Source organism: Calypte anna, chromosome 1 (genome assembly GCF_003957555.1).
Source record: "Calypte anna isolate BGI_N300 chromosome 1, bCalAnn1_v1.p, whole genome shotgun sequence".
NCBI classification, from domain to species: domain Eukaryota; kingdom Metazoa; phylum Chordata; class Aves; order Apodiformes; family Trochilidae; genus Calypte; species Calypte anna.
In genome coordinates, this window is record NC_044244.1 from 105,163,956 (window position 1) to 105,185,181 (window position 21,226).

General features: G+C 38.9%; 1 protein-coding gene across 5 annotated transcripts in view; it reads right to left on the minus strand.

Annotated features, from left to right (window-relative positions):
- Positions 1–21,226, minus strand: part of GRIK1 (glutamate ionotropic receptor kainate type subunit 1) — a 169,661-nt gene that overhangs the window by 63,937 nt on the left and 84,498 nt on the right. For all 5 annotated transcript variants that reach the window (XR_003988511.1, XM_030464444.1, XM_030464467.1 and 2 more), the window contains exons 2-4: positions 16,496–16,663; positions 13,864–14,121; positions 6,007–6,188 (exon numbers count right to left, since the gene is read on the minus strand). Coding sequence is in view for 4 of the 5 variants with exons in the window: in XM_030464444.1 (XP_030320304.1) it covers positions 6,007–6,188; positions 13,864–14,121; positions 16,496–16,663 (608 nt within the window). In the remaining variant the exon portion in view is untranslated. The remainder of the gene's footprint in view (positions 1–6,006; positions 6,189–13,863; positions 14,122–16,495; positions 16,664–21,226) is intronic.

The following is a 21,226-nucleotide window of genomic DNA, read 5'->3' on the forward strand; positions in this document are numbered from 1 at the left end:
CCTGTCTTGCATAGAATCCTATTCTTCAGTCAAACTCAGATATGAGTTGATTATGCCTTTCACAGAACTGTACTTTCATGGTCATGAACTGAAATGTGAATCTGAAAAGTATCAGTGGTCAAAATATATATGCCAAGTGGAGAGACACTGTATAAAAGTACTCACTCTTACATCTGCAAATCTTTCTGAGTGCACTATTGCTGGCTCGCATCACATTCCGGTTTCAGCCTACATTTGTTCATCATGTAGAAAAATCACTACCTCATTTAGAGCTACTGTCAGTCCTCTTTCAAGACAGGTTGAAATAAAAATGATGATGAAACATATCAGCAGGAACTGCATCAAATATTTTGCTTGTTGTTGCTTTGCATTTTCCTCACTCATGCTATTTTTTTATTTCATGAGCATTAAATAAATGCATTTAATTATCCAGTTAGTTGGCACAAACATTGTTTTTGTTGTAAGACCAGCAAGACGCACTGTTAAGAAAAGTCTCTCTGCCTCCTTGCCTCTCAAGTGTGCTATATAAGAGGTTTATATTGTGGTTACAGTGGATCTCTGGACTCTGTATAGGCAGCCTTACTGGGATGTGACAGCCCACTGGAAATGTGCATTACACTCAGTCACAGTAACAGTCCCATTGGAGTGTTGTAGAGTTCCTCCAACATGGGCCTGTGCCATACCAAGAAATAAGATATATTCTGTAAATATTTTGCTTGTATTGCAGCCCAGCTGGAAAGAGGTCCATGGCAACTGGGCAGGATGAATGAGTTGGCCCAGGGCCCTAGCCAGCTGTAATTGTGTCTTTCTGCTTCCTGAAGACATCCCAGGAAGCTAGGAAAGCAGCCCTATCTTTCAAACTCCAGCTTGGACATTATCTCACAGTACCAAGACCAAAAGAACTCTCTCAGCTTGAAAATCTCCTTGCATTTGCACCACCAAGTGAATGCTCCAAGGCAGGAAAGAACAACTAAACACACCAGTTTATGTAACTAGTTTAGCTTTCATCTAAACAGCACAGCCTGCAAGAACAGAGAAGCAGAGGTCTCAGCATGGCTCGGCTGTGACATTACACAGGCAGGACCCCAAAAAACTGTACTCTGACTCATAGCCTGTTGTTCCAGTATCTTCCAAGATCAAAATTAAGTTTCTGAGGCAATGACCAGCTTTATTCTGCGGAAACCCACAGCTAGACTTAGGAACTGAAGTAGACTGCCAGATTTCAGGGTGAATTACCCCTGCCACACCATTTCTGAATCCTGTGTCTTCACTACTGCCTTAATCCACTGCTCTGCTCACCTGATGCTGGTCAGCAGAAACCAGGTGATTAAAAGATAATATTTCCCTTGCAAAACACTTTTATAAATGAGCAAGAGATAAAATCAGTGAGCTGAATGCTTCTCAATCTGGCACCTGGGGATCTGAGAGGTTTTGTTACTGGTATTTCCCCAGAAGGAGAGTGGGCTTCAGCCTACATGTTGAGTCACTAAAGGGAGCATACTCAAGAAATGAGGTTTTGTATTTATATTCTCACATTTATTATTGTACCTGAATGTATACTACAATGACACTTAGCTTTTGTACTTTTGTGCCAAATACTGAAAGTGAACACATTAGACTTTTCAGATGCTTTATCAGAGTCCTACACCTGATTAAATATACAGTATATTTCATAAAGTTTATTTTAAAGGTGTGGAGGGACACATGGGTAATTTAAGGCTAGTAACAACATAATATAAGCAACAAAACACGTCAGATATTTGTGTGTTAGAAGAATAAACTGAAGGCTCACTATAACAACTAAACTTCTTGTAATAAGTTCAACATATAAAAAGGTAATGCTGGACTAAACATAGTAGTATTTAATCAAATGTAACACCAAATCTCTGTTTACAAACTATTAGTTAATATGATAACCACCGGGTTTTTCTGTCAGGAAATGTTTCCAGCTTTCCTGTGTTAGGGAACCAGTCCTGCTGAACTTTAGCAAGTTTGGAGAGTGCCTGGTTTTCTCAACCTCTCCCAGGGATGTCTATTTTTATGTTTGGAAGGGAAAGAGATGTTAAGCACCCTTGGAACACAGCAGGACAGGTACTGTTGAAGTGAAAAAGGGAGGCTCCTACAAAGCTTAACAGATCTTGAGACTTTGGAGTTGACATTTTTACTCTAAGATGCCACAGTTTCACCTAGCTCCTATTTTTGGCATCTAATTTTTATTAGATCTCTCTCTTTGTCAGGTGATTTGTCCAGCTTTCATGAGGTTTAAAGTTCCAACAGCCAAGATTTTCAGGTAGACTATGGGAGTGTCAGATCAGCTGAAACATTTTCCTTCGCTTCTGGTGGTGTGTGTCTGGTTTGAAAACCCTGCTGGCATAACCTCCCCATCCGACTAATTTCAGAATTTCCTGATCCCTGTGGGATGGGTCACTTTGGGCAGCAGAACTGCGAGTTGAGGTGGTTACCTGCGACACACAACAGAGCTGGAAAACTCCTTTAGCCACCATGTAGTGGTCATGTGCATGAGGTCACCAACCCTTGTGGGGGAATATAGACAGAAAATTCAGTGACTATTGGAGAAAGCAGCAACTAATAACCACAATTTCCTCTTGCTCTTTCCAGATCTGAGTGATCAGAGGACCAGTCTTCATTAAGCTGAACTGGGATTTGGAATATGAAAAAAAAAAAGCCTGTACTTTCTGTGGCATTTCAGAGAAAAGGGGAAATATGTGAGTTTAGGTAATAGGATATTCAGCTGTGTGCAGGCTTCGCATTTTGTTTAAATTAGATTATTGATTCACCCATTCTTGTTGTGCACAAGGAAGAAGCGTGGCTCAGTGGTATTTTAGTGGAAGCAATAAGTAAGGAAAAGATAGCCTCATTTAGAAGAAATATATCTTTTGTGCCTTCTGTAAACAAGAGGTTGAAGGAGGCAAGTAAAGAAGTTACTTCCCCTAGTCCCACAGCTCAGTAATGGGCTGCAGAATGGGCTCTGCAGTCCTAAGACCAGCTCCATTTGATGACTCTTTCAGGACATAATTTCAGATGTGTTAGTCCTTTTGCTCTCACAAAAAACTTTTAGGCACCCCTTGTCCTCCCTTCCTGGGAAAAAAACTGTGCTTCAGATTGTGTCCCCTGAGTGCTGGCATGAGCATCCCCTTCTTGCAGAGCCATCGGTGACACCACCAGCCCTGGCACCACAGGCACTGCTGGAAGAAAAAGGGCAGCAGATTTTCCGTCTTGCCTGTGCCTTCAACTCCAAGGCAAGCTGGTGGCAGGCAGAAGAAATGCTGCTGGTGATCTGACTCACTGCCCCACAACAGGGAAATGTGGCCAGAGCAGGTGAGAAGGTGGCCTCTTGCTCCTGGTACAGAGGAGACATCCCTGGGCTTGGAAAAGGGCAAATGCAAACCCTTGTGTAAAGCTTTTTGGCAGGAACCTGTGCAAGCTCAGAGGGCGAGGAGGGCACAGAAACAGCATAGGCACTCATGGTCTATGCTTGTGTAACCCTAATGAAGTTTTAATCTGTAAAATACCTTCCACCACCCAAGCCACTATGAATCTCCACTTCCTTTATTTATCTTCTCCTTCATGGTCTACTAACTACCTGCTCCATTATTGTAAGTACAGTAAGCAGACAAGAAAATCTTTCTTTGGGAACAATTTTAGGTGATTGTTGGCTCTAATTCCTGCTTTTATTAGAAGTCATATGTTATTTAATGATAATGGTTTTTCCTGTAATATCTGTTGGATCATTTATAAAGTAAAAAATATTCTCTACTAACCTTTCAATGTTTTTGTAAAGTAATTTCTACTGTATTCCCTTTAATATCTTGTTTTCATTCAGTGTAAAATTATATAAATATAGAGGTTTCTGTGTGCAGTGATGAGAATGCAAACCATGATACTTCATGTCGCTAACCTACAATCAGGTGAATCACATGTGAAGTCAGAGCCCTCTGCACCTTCCCATTTTTCACAGATGCCTTTGACAGTGAGGAGCTTCAGCAGCTCAGTTACTGCTGCCAGTATCTAGATTCAGCCATAGAGCTATCTCATGCAAAAATCATTTTCTCTTTCTTTCTAACCTATATTGATGTTGCTTCCTTTCCTGAAGCTCTGACCCACAGGTGTACCTCTCTTAATATTCCTGTTTTCTCCCACATGGCCATTCAGCATTCCTCTGAGTTTTTGAGGAAAGCATTACCTGTACCTGCTGCCTGTTAGTTTTTACCCTGATCCATTTCCCACAAAAGCATATTCTGCCACTTTGCCCTGTCTTAGTGCATCTTTTAGTACTTCCTCTCCTTTTAACACTACGGTTCTGGGTTTTTTGGGGGTTTTTTTGTTGTTTTTTTTTTTTACCTCCCACACTCTGCATGCTATTTTTTTAAGTTTTGTGCCTCCTGCAGTGTGCCAGACATTTACACTTTCTTCTTCCAGAGCCTTGAAAATTTCTGTTGTCAGTTTAACTCTTCCCCCACAAATTTCATTTTGGAGCAGCTTGTTCCTGCTGTCCTGTTTTAATGCTTTTGGACAGCCCCACAGGGAGCAGAGAGAGGGGACAGCAGATCTCCTGTTCACCCTCCTTCCCAGTTACTGCCATTTGCTGCAGTGCTCTCACCTTTATGTGAGAAGGCTACATGACAGCACACCCTCTTCTTGCTCTTCCTTCACATTCCTAGTATCATGCCTGCATCTGGCCCTGCTGTAGCTTAAATATATAACTTGGGGACTTGGGACTTTTCTGTACCCAGAAAAAATACTAAAATTTAGTAAACTCCTACTTTCCTAACATCTGCGGTGCATGTAGTTTAGGACACTAGATGTTCTAAACCTGCATACTGCATCCTGCATGTGTGCATTCAAAGTCCAAGATTTTCCAGTCTGAAGAGGGCAAATTCAGGCTCCACAGACTAATGCAACCAGTAAATTGTCTTACTTTGGTACAGAATGCTGCTCTACATAACAAATATTTCAGCAAAATATTCTGTGATGAAAGCATAGGTTTTAACCTTTATGGAACAGTCCATATCTGTATATTTAGATCAGTGGAACCTCTCTGATGACCTTCTGGGCTCAGTGTTTCCCATTAGACTAACAGTAAACCCAAAATGTCTTATAGGTACAATTGCAGCAAAAAGGAAAATGCCATACACAATATATTACTTTCTTGATATTATTGCTTATAGGTCAATAAATTACAGGAGCAAGTGCTTTAGTCTTTGATTGTCTTGAACTATATAGAAAGTGACAACAGTAAATTCTAATTTACACCACTCTTTGTGTGCCCCTGGTAATGTCCCAGCATATTAACATCAGGCTTTGTGACTTTTATCCTTGCCTGTGTGGCTGTCCAACTCTCAAGCTTAGGTCAGCACTATGTCAACCCTTGCACAATAGACTCACTTCCTGTTTTAAAGTATGTGGTTTTCTTCTCATACTTTCTCTTTTCCACCTTCTTGATGTACTGGAGTTTAAAATCCAATGAGTCAGTGCCAGCTGACCAAATCCTGCTTTGCTAGAGGGACATGAACACAGAGTTATGCCCTTGACCACAGTGGATCACCCTGGAACACCCTGGTGTTACTGACACAGCCTTTGTGGAGACAACAGCTCAATGGCTGCTCCCTAAACACTCCGAAACAGGCTCCTCTTTTTTTTTCGGGTTTTTTTTTCTTTTTTTTGGGGGGGGAAACATATCAACTCTATTGATTAAACCAGAGCAAGCTGAAATAAATGCAACAATCTTTCCAGTCAAGCAGAACCTGACATATTAAAAAGAAATGCATATTTCCTTCTGCAGGGCATCTGTTGGATTCCCTTCAGATATCGGTATGGTTCTGTGAAGCCCTGGATTCCTCTTGAGTGTTCAGCTGCTGCTACACATTCTGTAACACTTTCTGTGCCCTAGCATCACCAGTCTATGGCCTCAACTGCTAAAACAGAGGGGATAGCATCCTTCAGGACATAAAATGACTGTCATGCTCTTCCAACCCTTCCCCTTACCTGCTTGAGGATTTCTGCTGCTGTTTCATGTGAGCAATCGAATATCACATAGAACTCCTTGCCTTTCTTCATCTCCTTGAGTAAAGGCCTGGCATCTTTATTCCCAGAGGGCAGTTGGCGGATTTTGATTTTAATGTTGTATCTAGAAGGAGCTTTGATGAGCTCTTGCAGGCGAATCAGACCTGAAAAATGATATGCAATTAAAGAACAAACCATTCTGTGAATTGAGTATCTATTAAACAGGGTCTCTTATCAGTTCCAACATATTTCACATACCCAAAGGTTAGTTGTTGGCTTTATATTTGCCAGCCTCCTAATTTTCTTATAGCTTTTCCTGGTTATGCTTGGCTTCAAGGTATAAATATTCTGAAGCATATTTTGTTTGGTTGACTACAGGATACATTTTTATTAATGCTATATTGCTACAGTTTATTGCAGAAAATGATACCATGTTTCTTCCCTGGCAGCTAATTATTATTTCAATATTAAACAGCAAGAACATAGATTTGAAGAAACTTCTTTACCACCTTTCCTATCTAATGTTAAGTGTGAGCAGATGTGGGGAGATAAAAAGAAAAAAAGGTTCAATGGCCAGCACCCCCATGATGGCTCACTTATAAACCAGTGGTTATCTTGAGTGGCACTTACCAATAACTATTCTTTATATCCATCCATATGGCTCTCATTGTCCTCATTCCAGGATATGTTTCAATACTCTGGAAGAGGAGCCTTAATTTTTTCTTATAATTGGTTTAGAAAAAAGAAGATTGAAGGCATAGTGAAATTAAATGACTTGCCTAAGGTCACCCAGCAATTCTCAGATCTTATAAATAATCAAAATATTTTGAGATTTGGCTCTATCTTTATCAACACAAGTATATGATTTCTAAGACCATATCTTCAACTGGTACAAATCCACATGGCTTCTTTGAAGTCAGTGGAGCTCAACCAGTTGAAGATTTGCCTAGATTTTTAAACACAGTGCAATTCTACTAATTCATCACTCCTATGTCATTTGTATTGCCTGCAAGAACTAAGTAAGATTGTTAAGAGTTCTTTGAGGTGTCTCATTACAATCTCTTTCTCATTATCCATGAATGTAATTTACCCACAAAAAACTCCTGATCACCTGCTGAGTGAAAGTAAAACACTGACTTAAAAATACGCATAAAGAGAGGGAATACAGGCTAGAAGCACTTCTTAAACAAAAATCATGCAAATTATTAATATGAAAACCCTCATCACACTCCTGCTGGGAGTGGGTATATATTTCTCTTTTGTCTGAGTATCCTTGGTTGAGTGGTTCAGTGGTATGGGTAAAGCAAGATGAAGCATCCCTACTTCTTCTGAGGTTTGGAAGTGATTGCTATGTTGAGGGCTGTTGGCTTTCACCCAAGGACTGGCAATGTGTTTTGAAAAACATTATCTTTCCCTCTCACTGCAATGCTGGGTCTGTTGTTTGCAGATTTTCAAGTATCAACAATTGATATATAATATTAAGCATTATGAGTATTCAAATGTAAATTGTGGCACGTGCTGTGAGATCAGAGGCTGGCTGGAAGCCAGTCTGTGTAAATATGAAACAATTTAAACTCATTATTTTGAGAAGGGGACACATGATTCCAACACTGTCCAACAGTGCCAACTAGTCCAGCACTGACTAAAAATCTTATCTTACTCTAAAGCTCCAGCTTGTTTGTACCATGCACTGAAATTCTCATCTCTTGACTGCTGTGCCTTGACCACTGTAATGAATGGCAACTGTAAGAGGGAAAACTGAGATTTGGGATGAAGAGCCCGGCATGAGTGGAATCCTGCATACTACCCACAGCCTGAGACCGAGTATTGTTTCTCTCTCCAGAAACAAAAAGTGCTTAAATGCAAGTGTGGTGAGTTGCATGAGCAAAAGAAAAAGATTTGCACATGCACTCTCATCTCCTTTTCCAGGCAAGGAAAATGATGTGTACCTTAAAACACCTACTTCAGTTGCATGAGACTTGGACCTTGTCCATCAGTTTCTATTGTGACATGAAATGAAGACAAAGCCTGGCTATAGTTTACTGAAGAAATTAAAGAAGCATTATATATTTTGTTTAGAGGAACAGGCAAAAGCCTGAGTCAACTATCTCCCTGAATATTTAATAACACAGGGGAATAACTATCCTTCCTCTTCCTCCTGATTGACAACCCCAGACCATCAGACATGATATCAGCAATTTTTGGGGGGGAATAAATCTTAAATGTGAAGGGCTTAGTCTGACTCCTGGAGGGTGGGGAAGGCCTGGGCAAGTTTGTACAGCAGTTGCTTTTCTTTCACTTGGTGAGACCATCTGGAGATCAGGCTGCAGAAGGGAGGGGGCATTGCTGACTTTCCACAAGGTCAGGGAGCTAGTTATCCAAGTTGGGAAGTGCCCAGAAGTGACGTATCCTTGGAGTCCTACCACAGGAAGGACATGGAGCTGTTGGAGCAAGTACAGAGGAAAGTATTTCTCCCTAAGAGACCTTAGAGCACCTTCCAGTACCTGAAGGGGCTACAGAAAAGCTGGAAAGGAACTTCTTAAAAGGGTGTGTAGCAACAGGGCAAAGGGCAATGGCTATAAACTAGGAGAAGGAAGATTTATGTTAGATATTAGGAAGAAATTCTTTGTGAGGATGGTGTGTAGTGAAATGAGGCAACCAGGTGCCACTAATTGCCAGGGAGTGGGCATGAGCTTGTGTCAAGCCCACCTGTACCTAATTAGGGTGGGCTTGACACAAGCTCATGCTCACTCCCTGGCAATTAGTGGCGCCTGGTTGCCTCATTTCACTACAGTGGTGAGACACTGGAGCAGGTTTCTCAGGGAGATGGTGAATGCCTCATCCCTGGAAGTGTTCAAGGCCAGGCTGGATGGGGCTTTCATCAACCTGGTCTAGTGGGAGGTGTCCCTGCCCATGGCAGAGGGTTGGAAGTAGATGATATTTAAGGTCCCTTCCAACCCAAACCATTCTGTAATTCTGTGATACTATGATCATCCCCTTCTCTGCTAAGTGGGTGATTTAACCTGCATGTTGACACAGGATTGTGATGGAGCAGGGACTTGAGTAGGAAAGATGTTGTAGAGTCCGGCCAGGTGGCAGCTGCAGTGGCTGAGTCTGAACTGTAAAATGCCTCAAGAGTATTAGCCAGACCTACTGAGAGGAAAGGCTTAACCTTGGTCTTTGAAACAAAATCTGTAAGGATGGAAACTAGACTTGCATCCCTAACCTCCTTGTCCTACAGTCTATGTTCTGCTGCTTTTTACCCCAACATCTAAGCACTTTCCCCTTTTCCTTCAAAAAAAAAAAAAAAAAAAAAAGTTGGGAATGTTCTGCGTTATTGAGGAAGTATCTTGTGGTCTCTAACCTTGATGGATTCAGTAAGCTTTGGAGCTGGATCTCCAATCACAAGTAGTGGTTTGATCAAGATAGTTTTCTTCAGCACTTGAGTAAAAGTGTTTAAATACTTGAAAGATTCTCAATATTTCATATTCCTTTGAGATATCTAGAATTACTGCAAATCCTTTGTAGCAAACTCACAAGATCACAAACACAGTATTACAACAGGCAAAAAAAACCCCTAAGCACATTCACAGTAAATGTGGTAGTGTGCATCAGTAGAAAGTATTCACCTACTCATTTCCATTTTATTTTTAATTAAAGTTTTTATAGTTGATTCATTCTGACTTAAAATTGAAGAATGCTTCTGCTACTGCTTTGGGAAAAGTAATTTTTATTAGAAAACAGTGTAAGAGTTAGTAAAGCTAGATGTCTCTTGTAACTCCAAGTTCAAAGAAAGAAAATTCTGTTAAGAATTCAAATTCTGCCCTCTGCAAACTAATTGAACTGGTCTGATGAAAATATCTGGTTTCCCTGAATTTCAACAAATGCTGGGAGAGCTGGCTATGAAGTGGGGAAAGCATGGAATTCTCAAAGAAGATGAGGAATGTGATGTAGTTTCCTTTCTCAGCACCTGGTAGGTTAAACTTATTGAATTCAGGGAAGACAAAGTAGATGTAAAGCAGAGCCAACCCTGCACTGAAGGCAGTGTTATTGCTTTTGGTTGACTTGTTGGTACCTGACACAATGTCACGTGTCTGCTATAGATGAATGTGCCAAATAAAAAAGGTGAAAAAGTGGGATATTGGAAGAAATCTGTCGCAAACCATCAAATTGAATCAAAGAACAACATGCCTACTTAGTTCTAGCATGTGAAAAGATAAACTACAATTTATGGTTCCTGTGTTTGGGAAATGCATGCTCAATGTGTCATGACACCTATCGCAAGACTTCTTTAGATTATTTTTAAATTTCAGGAGACAAGTATCTTGCCTTACACATTGCACTTGATATACACTCTTTTTTTAAACATCTTGATCAAAAATAGAGAGGAATTAATAATCAGAATGAAGGGTGATTATGGCCTCGGGACTTTGAGCATACTGTTGATTATGCTTGATATGGAAAAAAGGAGCAGTGTCAACCTGAAAAATAAATACAGTTGCTTAGTCTTATTTTTCCCTGGCACTGGAAAGCTCTAGGCATTAATAAACTCAATGAGAATTTCAGAAAGAAAAAAGTATGAGATATTTAGATAAATATTTACTCTATAGCCAGAAGCTATTAATTTAATATCAATAACAATTACTTTGCTGAAAGTACATCTATCAGTGGTACAGTAAAAAAAGGAATTAGAAAAAAACCAGCTCTCGTGTGCTTTAGAATACCTATTTATACTGAAGTCTAAGAGACAAGAGGGTGAAAATCTTACCAGTTGAACTCAGGGAACATGAATAAATTTTGCAAATGTATTTTAGGAACAAAATCCAAGTTTTATAGCTGTTGCAGGTCCCTTTGAAGAAGACAGTAAGGTTGTTTAACATGGTGCCCTTGGTACTGCTTAACATGACATTCAATAAAAAGCAGGATAACTAAGTACTTCCTATTCCAAATGTAATTTTAGCACTATAGGTTGCAGGTTTTCTAGACCTGCATATATAAAATTTGTTTATTAATGACAGTCCTATAGAATGCATTCACTGGATTACTAACACTCAACAACTAATTTGATAAATATTGGAACCCTGAATGAATTCTAGAAGACTGGAAAAAAAAGATAATGTTTTTGTTGATTTCAGAAGGGATATATGGCTTACCATGGAAGCTTTACCATGGAAGTGGAAGTACTGGACAAGCTAAGAGTAAAGCTTGTATAGTGGTAAAATGCTGAAAAAATATAACTTGGGACTATTAGTTAAGAGATGCTAATCCATGAAGGGAAAATAGTTCTGTATCACACAAAGTGCCTTTGGTGTTACAAGTTCTGTTGACACAGGTCACTTCCTGGATGTAAAGCACTTGGCCCCTGGAAGTGTCTATCTTCATATGTCATACAACCTGCTCATGAAAAACATGGGACTATAAAATAATAATTTGGTAGATTTAAAAAAAGAGATGTCAGTTAAAAAAAAAAAACAACTTGTTAAACAGCAAAGGTCTGTGAAGGCTGATACTAAGCCATTCAGACATCTGTAGTGCTCTTGTCTCTATATGCACTCCAAAATCATTGACTGGAAAAAAGTTATGGCTGAAAAAACATTCGGATTACAAAAGCTGGCAGCAAGGTAAATGGTGTTTGAGATAAGGAGGGTAGGCACAAGTGATTTGGATAATTTGGAAACATAAACTCACTCAGATGAACCGATTTTTTTAACATTGCACAGTCCAGACTCGTAGCTGCATTTCTGTTGATGGAGGTGTCAATGCAGCAGTGAAAACCATAACCATAGGAGGTGGGGCAAAGCTCAGCTTGGCACTCTCTGTGGTCTCTGTGCAGGAGCTGGCCATGATGGCACAGGGGCTAGGAGGAGTGTGGAGGGTTAGGGTAGTGTGGAGGATGAAACCAGGATTTTCCATGCTTAATCTTCCAAGTAGTCTCTTAACCTGGAGGAGGGCTAATCTCAACCTGAATAATCCGGGCATGGATCACTGTAAATTTATTGTTACAGCTATGATTTCATTGTTTGTTTAGGAACGAAGCTGCTCTTCACATAAAATTAGCCTCTAAGAAAAATAAAAGTTACTAAGTTTTTTGTTTCTTGTAGTGCAACAATGTCAAACGTGCGGCATCAAAAATAAAAAGAGTTTGAGCTAAATGGTGTCATTCCAACCCAAAATCCAAAGACTTAATATACTGATGAAAACTGACCTGTTTAAATTAATGACTCCAAGTTAATAAGATGATTAATGACTGAATTACTTTGTAAAATCTCTGCAAATGAAGTCTCTTTAATATCAGTTGGTTTTGTATCCAAACATGTACCCAGCACTTAGTGTTTGGAAACCCTATTTTGATAACAGGGTAGGCTGGAAAAGACCTCTGTTAATTCACCCACAAGTATTTTTTTGTCATATGGTGCTCGGAAGCCAGAAGAAATCCTGCTGAACTAAAGCACAGCAATGGAAAAAAACCAAGAAAGCCACTACAGTAAACCCAGCCTGACTTGTTCCTTTCCTTCTGCCTCCAGCCCTCAAACTCTCTGAGTCCAAGATGAACAGAATATTGGCACTGAGGCATTGTCCTCCTCTTGGATCCAGGAGGACATGAGTTGTACTGTCAAGAGAGTAGAAATAAATGGAACATTTTTAGCGTTATAATTGAAGTTTTGAGAATTTTTCTTTAGCAGAGCTCTGCTTTTCAGACATGTTTTTACAAAATTATGTTAATAGACATACTTACTCTTTTGCATATTCCCTTTAACAGCTTAGACAGCTCATGGCTCATCTAATTTTGGTTTATGCGATTATCAAAGAATCAAGGTAAATGTTACCTGAACATGTGGAGAGTTCTAGATGGCTCTTTAGTTCTCTGAGCAATGCAGCCTCAGGGTGGCTTTGACAGCAAAGTACTTCATTCGTATTAATGGCCACCAAAGCCTAACACAAGTTTTCAGAAATTCATGTGGTTCAGATACACCTTCACCATAAAAAGACAGTGTTGAAGGATGGAGGTGATAGTATATATAGTATCAGCCACAGGGGTAGTAAAGCCTAGATTTGTAAAGATGTCAGACTGTGTCTTGGACTTCAACTAATACTTTTCCAAAGTCTCTTTGTATTAAAAAAAAAATTAAATCCTACTCTCTGATAAGCTCTTAAATCACTTGTTCCCAGGAACAATTTTATTATTCTCTTCTTTGCTGTTGTTGTTGTGTGAGTAGTATCTGTGTTACACATATTGGTTGTCCATGGTATGTCGCTGGACATCTATGACTACTGTATTGCCCAGAGGAGGGTTCTCCTCCCAAAGAGGGAATGATATCTGAGTTAATAGTTCCAGGCTGGAAACATTTACACTAACTGCAACTTTCAGACTCAGTCTTTGGTACCCATCTGACAAGTGTGTTGACTGTTTCTGAGACAATTTCAAGAAGAGAGCAGTCTTTATGTTAAAATTGCTGCAGTTTGAACTTTCAGGTTATAGATGTGTTTCCTCTCAGGATCAACCTCTCATTGACAGAAGGAGTCCCTAATCAACCCTACACTAGAATATTTATCAGTTTGAAGCTGTGTTGTTGGTTCCACAAATAAGCAGAATATGTAGCTTAGTATTCAGACTCTGAGAGCTACCTCCTGGTGACTTCTTAAGGCCTGAGGAAATAAACAACTTTCCAAATGCCATAGCAGCAGGATAGCTTCACCTTATGAGACCTTTTTCTTCATATTCTGGGGAAAAATACTGTAAGCATTCAAAACTGAACTATCACAGACACCCTCTCAGAATTTATTCAGATGTGTTCATTGATAGAAGCGCATGACCTGCAGCACACCGGTGCTACTTACCTGTGCTGTCTTCGTAGACTACTGTCACTATTTTCCATTTGTAGTATAGTACAAGATCCAAAACTGCTCTGCTGATGGCTGCATAGTCTGGATAGAGGTTGATATAAAATGCATCTTTATTATCCACTGTAGGGTGCTTCCATCGGGTCTGAATATGTGGGACCTCAAGTGCATTGCAAATGGACTGCACTGCACTAACGGAGGAGCTGTGGGAAGGTCCAAACAGAGCAGCTACACCAAGGGCAAGCTGGTCACATGCTGGTGGGGAGAGGAACAGAGAGGAAGAAGCTGTTAGTCACCAAAAGCAAGTAACTTCTGATGTTTACTGAGATAATTTATTCTCCTTCCATCTCCATAATTTCAAAGTGCTAATGGATAATCATGCTACTCCAAAGCCCACTGGGAGATTTGCAATTGGTTCCTGAAAATGGCTTTAATAATAAGCATTATATCCTAGAACCCGCTTGCTACAAATAAAAAACAAAGCAACTTCTCTGCTTATTACCTTCAGATCATGTTGATTCCTAAATTACTTTTCTCAGAATGGCATTATCCTAGAGAAACCAGGGGCTTTCTGACTAAAGGCTTGCCAAAGGGGCATCTCATTAATTAGATTTCATGGCAGCATGTCAGGAAATATATTCATGGAGTCACAACAGACACTATATGAAATCCCTTCATGACTGGCAAGCTTCTACTATATGTGTATTGCTTTAATTTCAGGCTACTGAAGTAACATAAACAGTAAAGGGCACTATGATTCTTGGTGATCCATAATCCGTGTTTACAACACAGGCAGTAAACCCTAAAGTCCTCACTAACAACAAAGTGAAATAAAGAACCCCAACATTTTAATACCTTTCCAAACTATTCAAGTGCTAGTATCAATACAGGTTTTTTTCTCTTTGTGCCTAAATCTCAGCCAAAAGAATACCACCTGTAGGTATTTTTTTCATTTTTCTTTCCCTCCCATGTCTTTCCAGGCAAACAGATGGAAGATGAAGTAATATTAATTAGTTTTGTCCATTGGTAAAATTTACTGCAAACGTTTCTAATAAGGTCTTTCTTTATCAATTGGGACAAAGGCATGCACTGAGTTGCAATGTATTTTTGCAAGGTCTTATTTGAGGGAAATATAGAAATTACTGTGACTGGATGAAAAATTGAGTACAGAAACAACCACAATGAGCTCAAATGTTTTAAATTAATATTTAGTTCTCTGAGAGTTATAGACTATGACAAAAAATCATGTTTTCAGTCTACTGTGAGTGATTTAAAGGCAGCACAAAGTGCAAAAGATTTCAAAGTTTAATTCAGAAACCTTTGCAAAGGATCACAGCTTTTAATTTATAAATTGCATAAATAATAATTAATGGTGAGAAGAAATTACTACTGTCTACATGGATTCCTTGCACATAGACTTACAAAAATATAATTAATTCTTTCCTACAGATTCAGATACGTACACAATAATCACAGAACAGATTTTTACTCTACAGGGAATCTAAAAACCTACTTCAGTCTGGATTACGTGGATTATAAATCCAGTATACCTGATTTTCTAGACCATATAGTTTTATAGAATATAGCATATAGTTCCAGCATATATCTGGTACTTGAAAAATAAAGAGATTTTTAAGCTATTTTTGGTGTTTCTTTTTCTCAGTCTTTCATAAAAACTAGAGTACTACAAAGAGCATTTAATAAGTTGTATGTTTGGAAGGTCACCAGCATTCTAGCACAGTCCATGATGAGAAACATGTTTATTTTCCAGCCTTCATTTGTCTTATAGCACACAAATCTTTTTCTTTATTGCAAGCCTACCCTGTATCATTTACACTGATAGATGTTACAGTGAACTGCAAAACACATCTGCAAAGTCTTAGGGACTTATGGATCTACCTGCAGACCTGTTTGCATGAGAATGTGTGCATGCCCTGGCATTCCAGGAATCAGACTGCTGTACATAATATTTTAGCAAACTTGAAGATTGCCTCCTAGAGATGAAGAAATGCACAATGGTTAGGAGAGTTGTGACCTTTTTACCCTTCCTGTTTTGGTCTCCAGGTAAACTAGATGCAAGTAAACTGGACCATAATTTTCCCTCTTAGAAAGATTTAATAATAGGCAAAAAATTTCCAAATTTGTCCACACCAATTCCTGGAGTTGCTTATAATAGAGGAATTTCTGTCTCTAACCCACTGAAGAATTTATATTTCAGAACAGGGAGACTACTGGCCTCCCTTCTCTAGAGTACAGTAGAATAATTTGTTATGAATAATGGATATCTGTGTGCATGTGCTAATTATGGGTTGTGATGTCCCGCTGTGCTCCCTGTTAGTCAGTGATCATATTCTGCAGAATTCCAGGTGGCAAATCTATTTTTTGGAAAGAAAAATGGGCTGGGACTTGCCACCTTCCATCTGGGGCTCTTAGCATGCCGACAGTATGTAGGTGTTCTATCAGGAACTAGATGACAAGTCCAAGTCCAACTTCATTCTTCATTTGAATTAACTTTGAAAGATGAATTTTACGTTACCATTCATATATACTTTACAATCAGGGCAAGATCAGGCTGGGGAAAGGTAGTATAGAACATGTATGCTACTGACAGAGTAATTGAGATAATTACCTCTTCTTGAGGCTTCAAAACTATCAAAAAGGTTAATTCTCTGGATGTCATAGGTTAATGTGGTATTAGGCATCAGTGTTCTGTTTCTATTAATGTTGGTGACGGCAAACTTGAAAGCCAATTCTTCAATATTAACAGGTTCATTTTCCACAGTTTCGAATATCCCTCCTGTTGAAACAGAGATAAATGAGAATTACTATTCACCTCTTCATTACAGTTCATAAAAAGAGAAAAATAAATTATAGCAACAATAATCTGAGTGTTCATAAAGGAAAACAGTTAAAATCACTGTTAAAAGCACTACAGCAGAAGCATATTGGATCATTAGTTTTTATCTGCAGTGTCACTATAGGTTAACTCAATATTATGAATGCTGCTGAGACAAACATCTGTGAAAGGTGATACATGTTTATTACTCAGGATTTTCAAAATAAAATTTTAAAAGCTTGTTAAAACTTCTATCAAGCTCTCAACTAATGAAAGTACTGATATTAAGAGGTCTCATTCACTTGCTCCAGTCTAATCTGTTTAGAGATGAAACCTGGATGTGTTTTGGGGGACATTTTCTAAAGTGTTGCTTCAGATCTTGGCAGGAAAGTTCCCTATTCAGAAGCAATTTAGGAGTTTAAGTAGAAATGGACTGAAAGTTTACAAGCAAGGTCTGTGTTGTAGTGGGGTTTTGGTTTTCAATAAAACTTAGGCAACATTCTTGGCCATTTCTCAATTTGGCCAGGGAAAGGTGAGTATTTTTAGTTTTTCAGAGCTCATTGCTAAATGAATTAACCTTGTTGATATAGAACACAGATGAGCCACAAGCTGCTCCCATCAAATATTTAACTTCTGTGTCAAAACTTCTGTGTTGAGTGCTGTCTCCAGTGGTACAGTACCTATCAGTACCACCATGGCACTAGTTTAAAAGTCTCCTTGAAAGGACAGTGCTGTGTCTAGCACAGTTGCTCTCAACCTCCTATCATTGTCTCTCCTTCCAACATCTGTTTTAATCTATTTGAATGAAGAGGTAATTCCAAGCCCAATGTCCCAAACCCCTCAGTGCAATCCCAGCTGGGCACCTACTCTTTGAGTATCGTTCAATTTGTCAAAACTTGTTTTCTACCTTTCAAACTGTAATTGTATACACTTCTTGCTCCTTTATAAAACAACTGCAGTAAATATGAGCTTTTCCTTAAACTGGAATCAAGTTTTCCAGTGGATGCTTTGTAAAGAACCCATCTGAATTCTGTAAGCATTCTGGATTTCTTCGGCACACACTCTGCCATGGGGAAGGTGGCTGTCCCACTTACACTGGAATGTCAACTCCCTCCAGCCTCTAGAGACTTTATTATGCCAACAACACATTCAGGCTGTCTAAGAGCACTGGGATTTGATGAATGTATAAAAACACAGCTAATTTGGAAAAAAAAAATAGCTCCTTTAAACAGCAATCTCCAGCTTCAGTGCTTGATTTTGCAAGTATAATTTCCTCATTTAGTGCAAGTCACTGGAGAATACTTCGGATTTCTCAGTTACATATTTTCACATTTCTCCACGTGAAATTTGAGCCCCAGCTATTGCTTTATATTTTCTGAGCATGAGAATGCATACAGCTAATGCACTGCAATCTCTTGCAATTTTGATGTCACCAGTGGAGGAATAGTGCAGTCATTAGCTGACAATCAGGAAATGGGAACACTGTGGAATTAAAACCTGTTTTGAATTTTAACTCAGCAATAAAAACTCTGAAGACTATCAAACCCAAGTTGGCAATGTAGTCGCTAGCTACTCTTGAATATGCAACATTATATTACCTCTCAAACCTATATATAACAATACCTTAAAATGACAAAAAATTTTGCCAACTTGAGAAATTGTCTTCTGTATATATATATATTTCTCATTTATTACATGCATGTATTAGACCCTTAAGGACTTTCTGATATTATTTTTTTCTCCTCCGCCATAAAACATAAAAGTGATTACAGGAGACTATGACACATGGAAACAGCTGGGAAAAAGTTTAAGTGCTGGTTTTGAATTCAAATGTTAAACCTCAAATGGAATGCTGTGAGTCAGCAGGATTTTTCAGATTGGAGAGCTATAGCATTTCCAGAAGGAAAAAAATGTAATGTCTTTTCTTTCAGATCCTATAACTCATCATGCCAATGATGATACCAACAACTTGACTACTTTTCAAGTTAAATAAAATTTGCTTTCCCTCTTTTTACCTGAGGAAGACAAGTATTTTCAGTTAGCTATAATGCCAGCTTGTGCTTGAATCACTGAGACTGCTCTGTGTTGCTTGGACCCCTGGCAGAATTAGCAAAATGTTGTTTCATAGGACAAGGTGGATGTCACTGGGTATAATAAATAACCTGAGACATGTTTCTGATAAGGCAGGGTGACCACCAACTATCTCCAATTCCAATAGGATAGGTCTTTACCATTTGGTCATGACAAAAAATCCTCTCTGTCTTCAAAACTACTATTGTGCTTTGGTAGGATTGTTTGTTTGTTTCTTGTGGCTAATTTTTTTTTTTTTCCATAACTGAAAACAGCTTCGAAACCCTTGATACCTATACATACACATGCACTTTCTCATTTTAGGACTAGAAATTTTTCCAGACTTCTAACCAATTGACTATTAAATAGAATTTAATTTTAACTGATGCATTTCCATGAACTGTTTATAATTCATTAGCAGAATTTTTCAGATTTCTTTGTACCCTTTAAGAAACAGTAGAATCTCACTGGGCAGATAGAAGGAGTGGAGGGAAAGGAAGAGGGATGAGAAGTCTGAAAGTTTTGCATGGATGCCTGTGCTAAGCAAACTAATCAAAACTGCAAATGCACTATCACGTACACTTCAAATGTATTCAGATATGTCTCTCTGAAAGCCAGCTGTATAATCAATATGTTACTATCTCTTCAACATATTTTCTATTTTTCTTTTGCATACATTCACATAGCAGTAAAGCAGTTGCAGAGAATTTTGTCTACAGACTTTCATTTCCAGGTACAATACTCTGGATAGGTCCAGTGTAAGAACAGGACAAGCAGTCCACCCCATTTCTACCCTCCAATAGAACAGGGAAATATTCAGACCACAGAAGTCTTTATTTCAAGTCATTAAATGTTTACTCTGAATGTTCTCTTGATTAAACCCCAAAGTGAGCAAAAAGCGTGATTCCTTGCTGCCCATGAGCAAAGTCCAAGAGAGCTTATGGAATAAATTGTTGCTTACTATGAGTAAAGATTGGGATAGCTGCATTGTGAAAAACTTGAATTTGAGCTTGATTTTTCTGTTGGGACTTAAAGCCAAGCTTAGAATTTATTGCAAGGTCCAGGTTAAAAGAGAATTAGCAGATGAAGGGACAAATTAGATGAAAAACTGGTTTATTAGATGGTTCATTTCAATAAAGTAATTACTGTACAACATTTTAAAAACAAATTAACCACAGGTTTCTACAATGGAAGAAAAAAAAAACAAACACATTAACTCAAGATATAAATGATGCTCCAGAAACGAGACTACTCTGTTGCTGAGCACAGAAAAAAAAATCAAACAAAAACATGAAAAACAAACAAACAAAAAAAGCAAAAAAAGAAAAGCACTGGCTTATAAAGTAGGCTGCTGGTAGCACTTACATAAGACAAAACTTAAACTTGAGTCCTTCTTTTCACCTCCCTTCTCCCCTCTCCAGTTATTCAGTTAGACAGGGAATCCATGGCAGCAGCTTCAGACAACCCAAGGCTACTTAGTCCTGGTCAGAAACAGATCTGCCCTTTCTTCCACACAGGCTTTTGATGAGTGGGATCCTACAAATCCCTATGATTCCCACCCGAGTCAGGAGTTTCACACAGATGTCAGCGACTCCCAAAAGCTGTCTTATCAGATGCAGCTGAGAAGCAATGACAGACCTGGGTTCCCTGATCCTACTGCATGCAGGGGGTAACTCTCCACCAGCCATATCTGTGGCACATCATTGGCAGTCACATTCACTTCACAAATAATCATGCTCCAGCAGATGTGTGAGGAAGCCTTTTGCTTTCAGCATTTATTTTATAAAGTGATGTCTCTTAGGATGAAGGAAAAAAGCTGCGTCTGCCCCTACTTTGAATTTAGCTGTGGAAAGTAAGAGGAGACTGACTGCCTGGCTGATGTTGTTCTGTCAGAAATCAGGGATGAGCCACAGGAGTGACTGCTCTGCAGAGAGGAGTGAGGGATAAGAGTCAAACTGACAGTTATGACAAAGCATCAGCCCCATTCATCAAATGAAGATAAAAAAATCCTACAGCAAGTAAAATGTCAAAAATATAAATGCACACCTCTGTAGAAACACCTGAAAAAGCATCTCCAGCCCATCGGAGCCAGCAAATGTTTCCATTTAAAGGTGTCATCACAGACTGAAAGACTTTTAGAAAAGGTCATGGCTGAATCAATTTTCATCTCTCTCAATGGGTCTGACCATTTCACTTCAAGACAAGGCAGAGTTCTAAAGCTTGTTATTGGGAAAATTCTCTGTCCCTGTTTTAAAACGAGTCATAAACCACAACAGTTAAAAACTGTTGACCTTTCTGATGGCATTAATCAACCTGTCTGCCTGGGCTTCTTTGGTCAAGTTATCTCAGTGCAAAATCTCTCACTAATATATTTCAGTCCCAATACAGTGGATGTAGTATAATTTTTTAGCCATGTGTATGTAAAATTGCCTGAGAAGCCTTGAAAGAATTTCT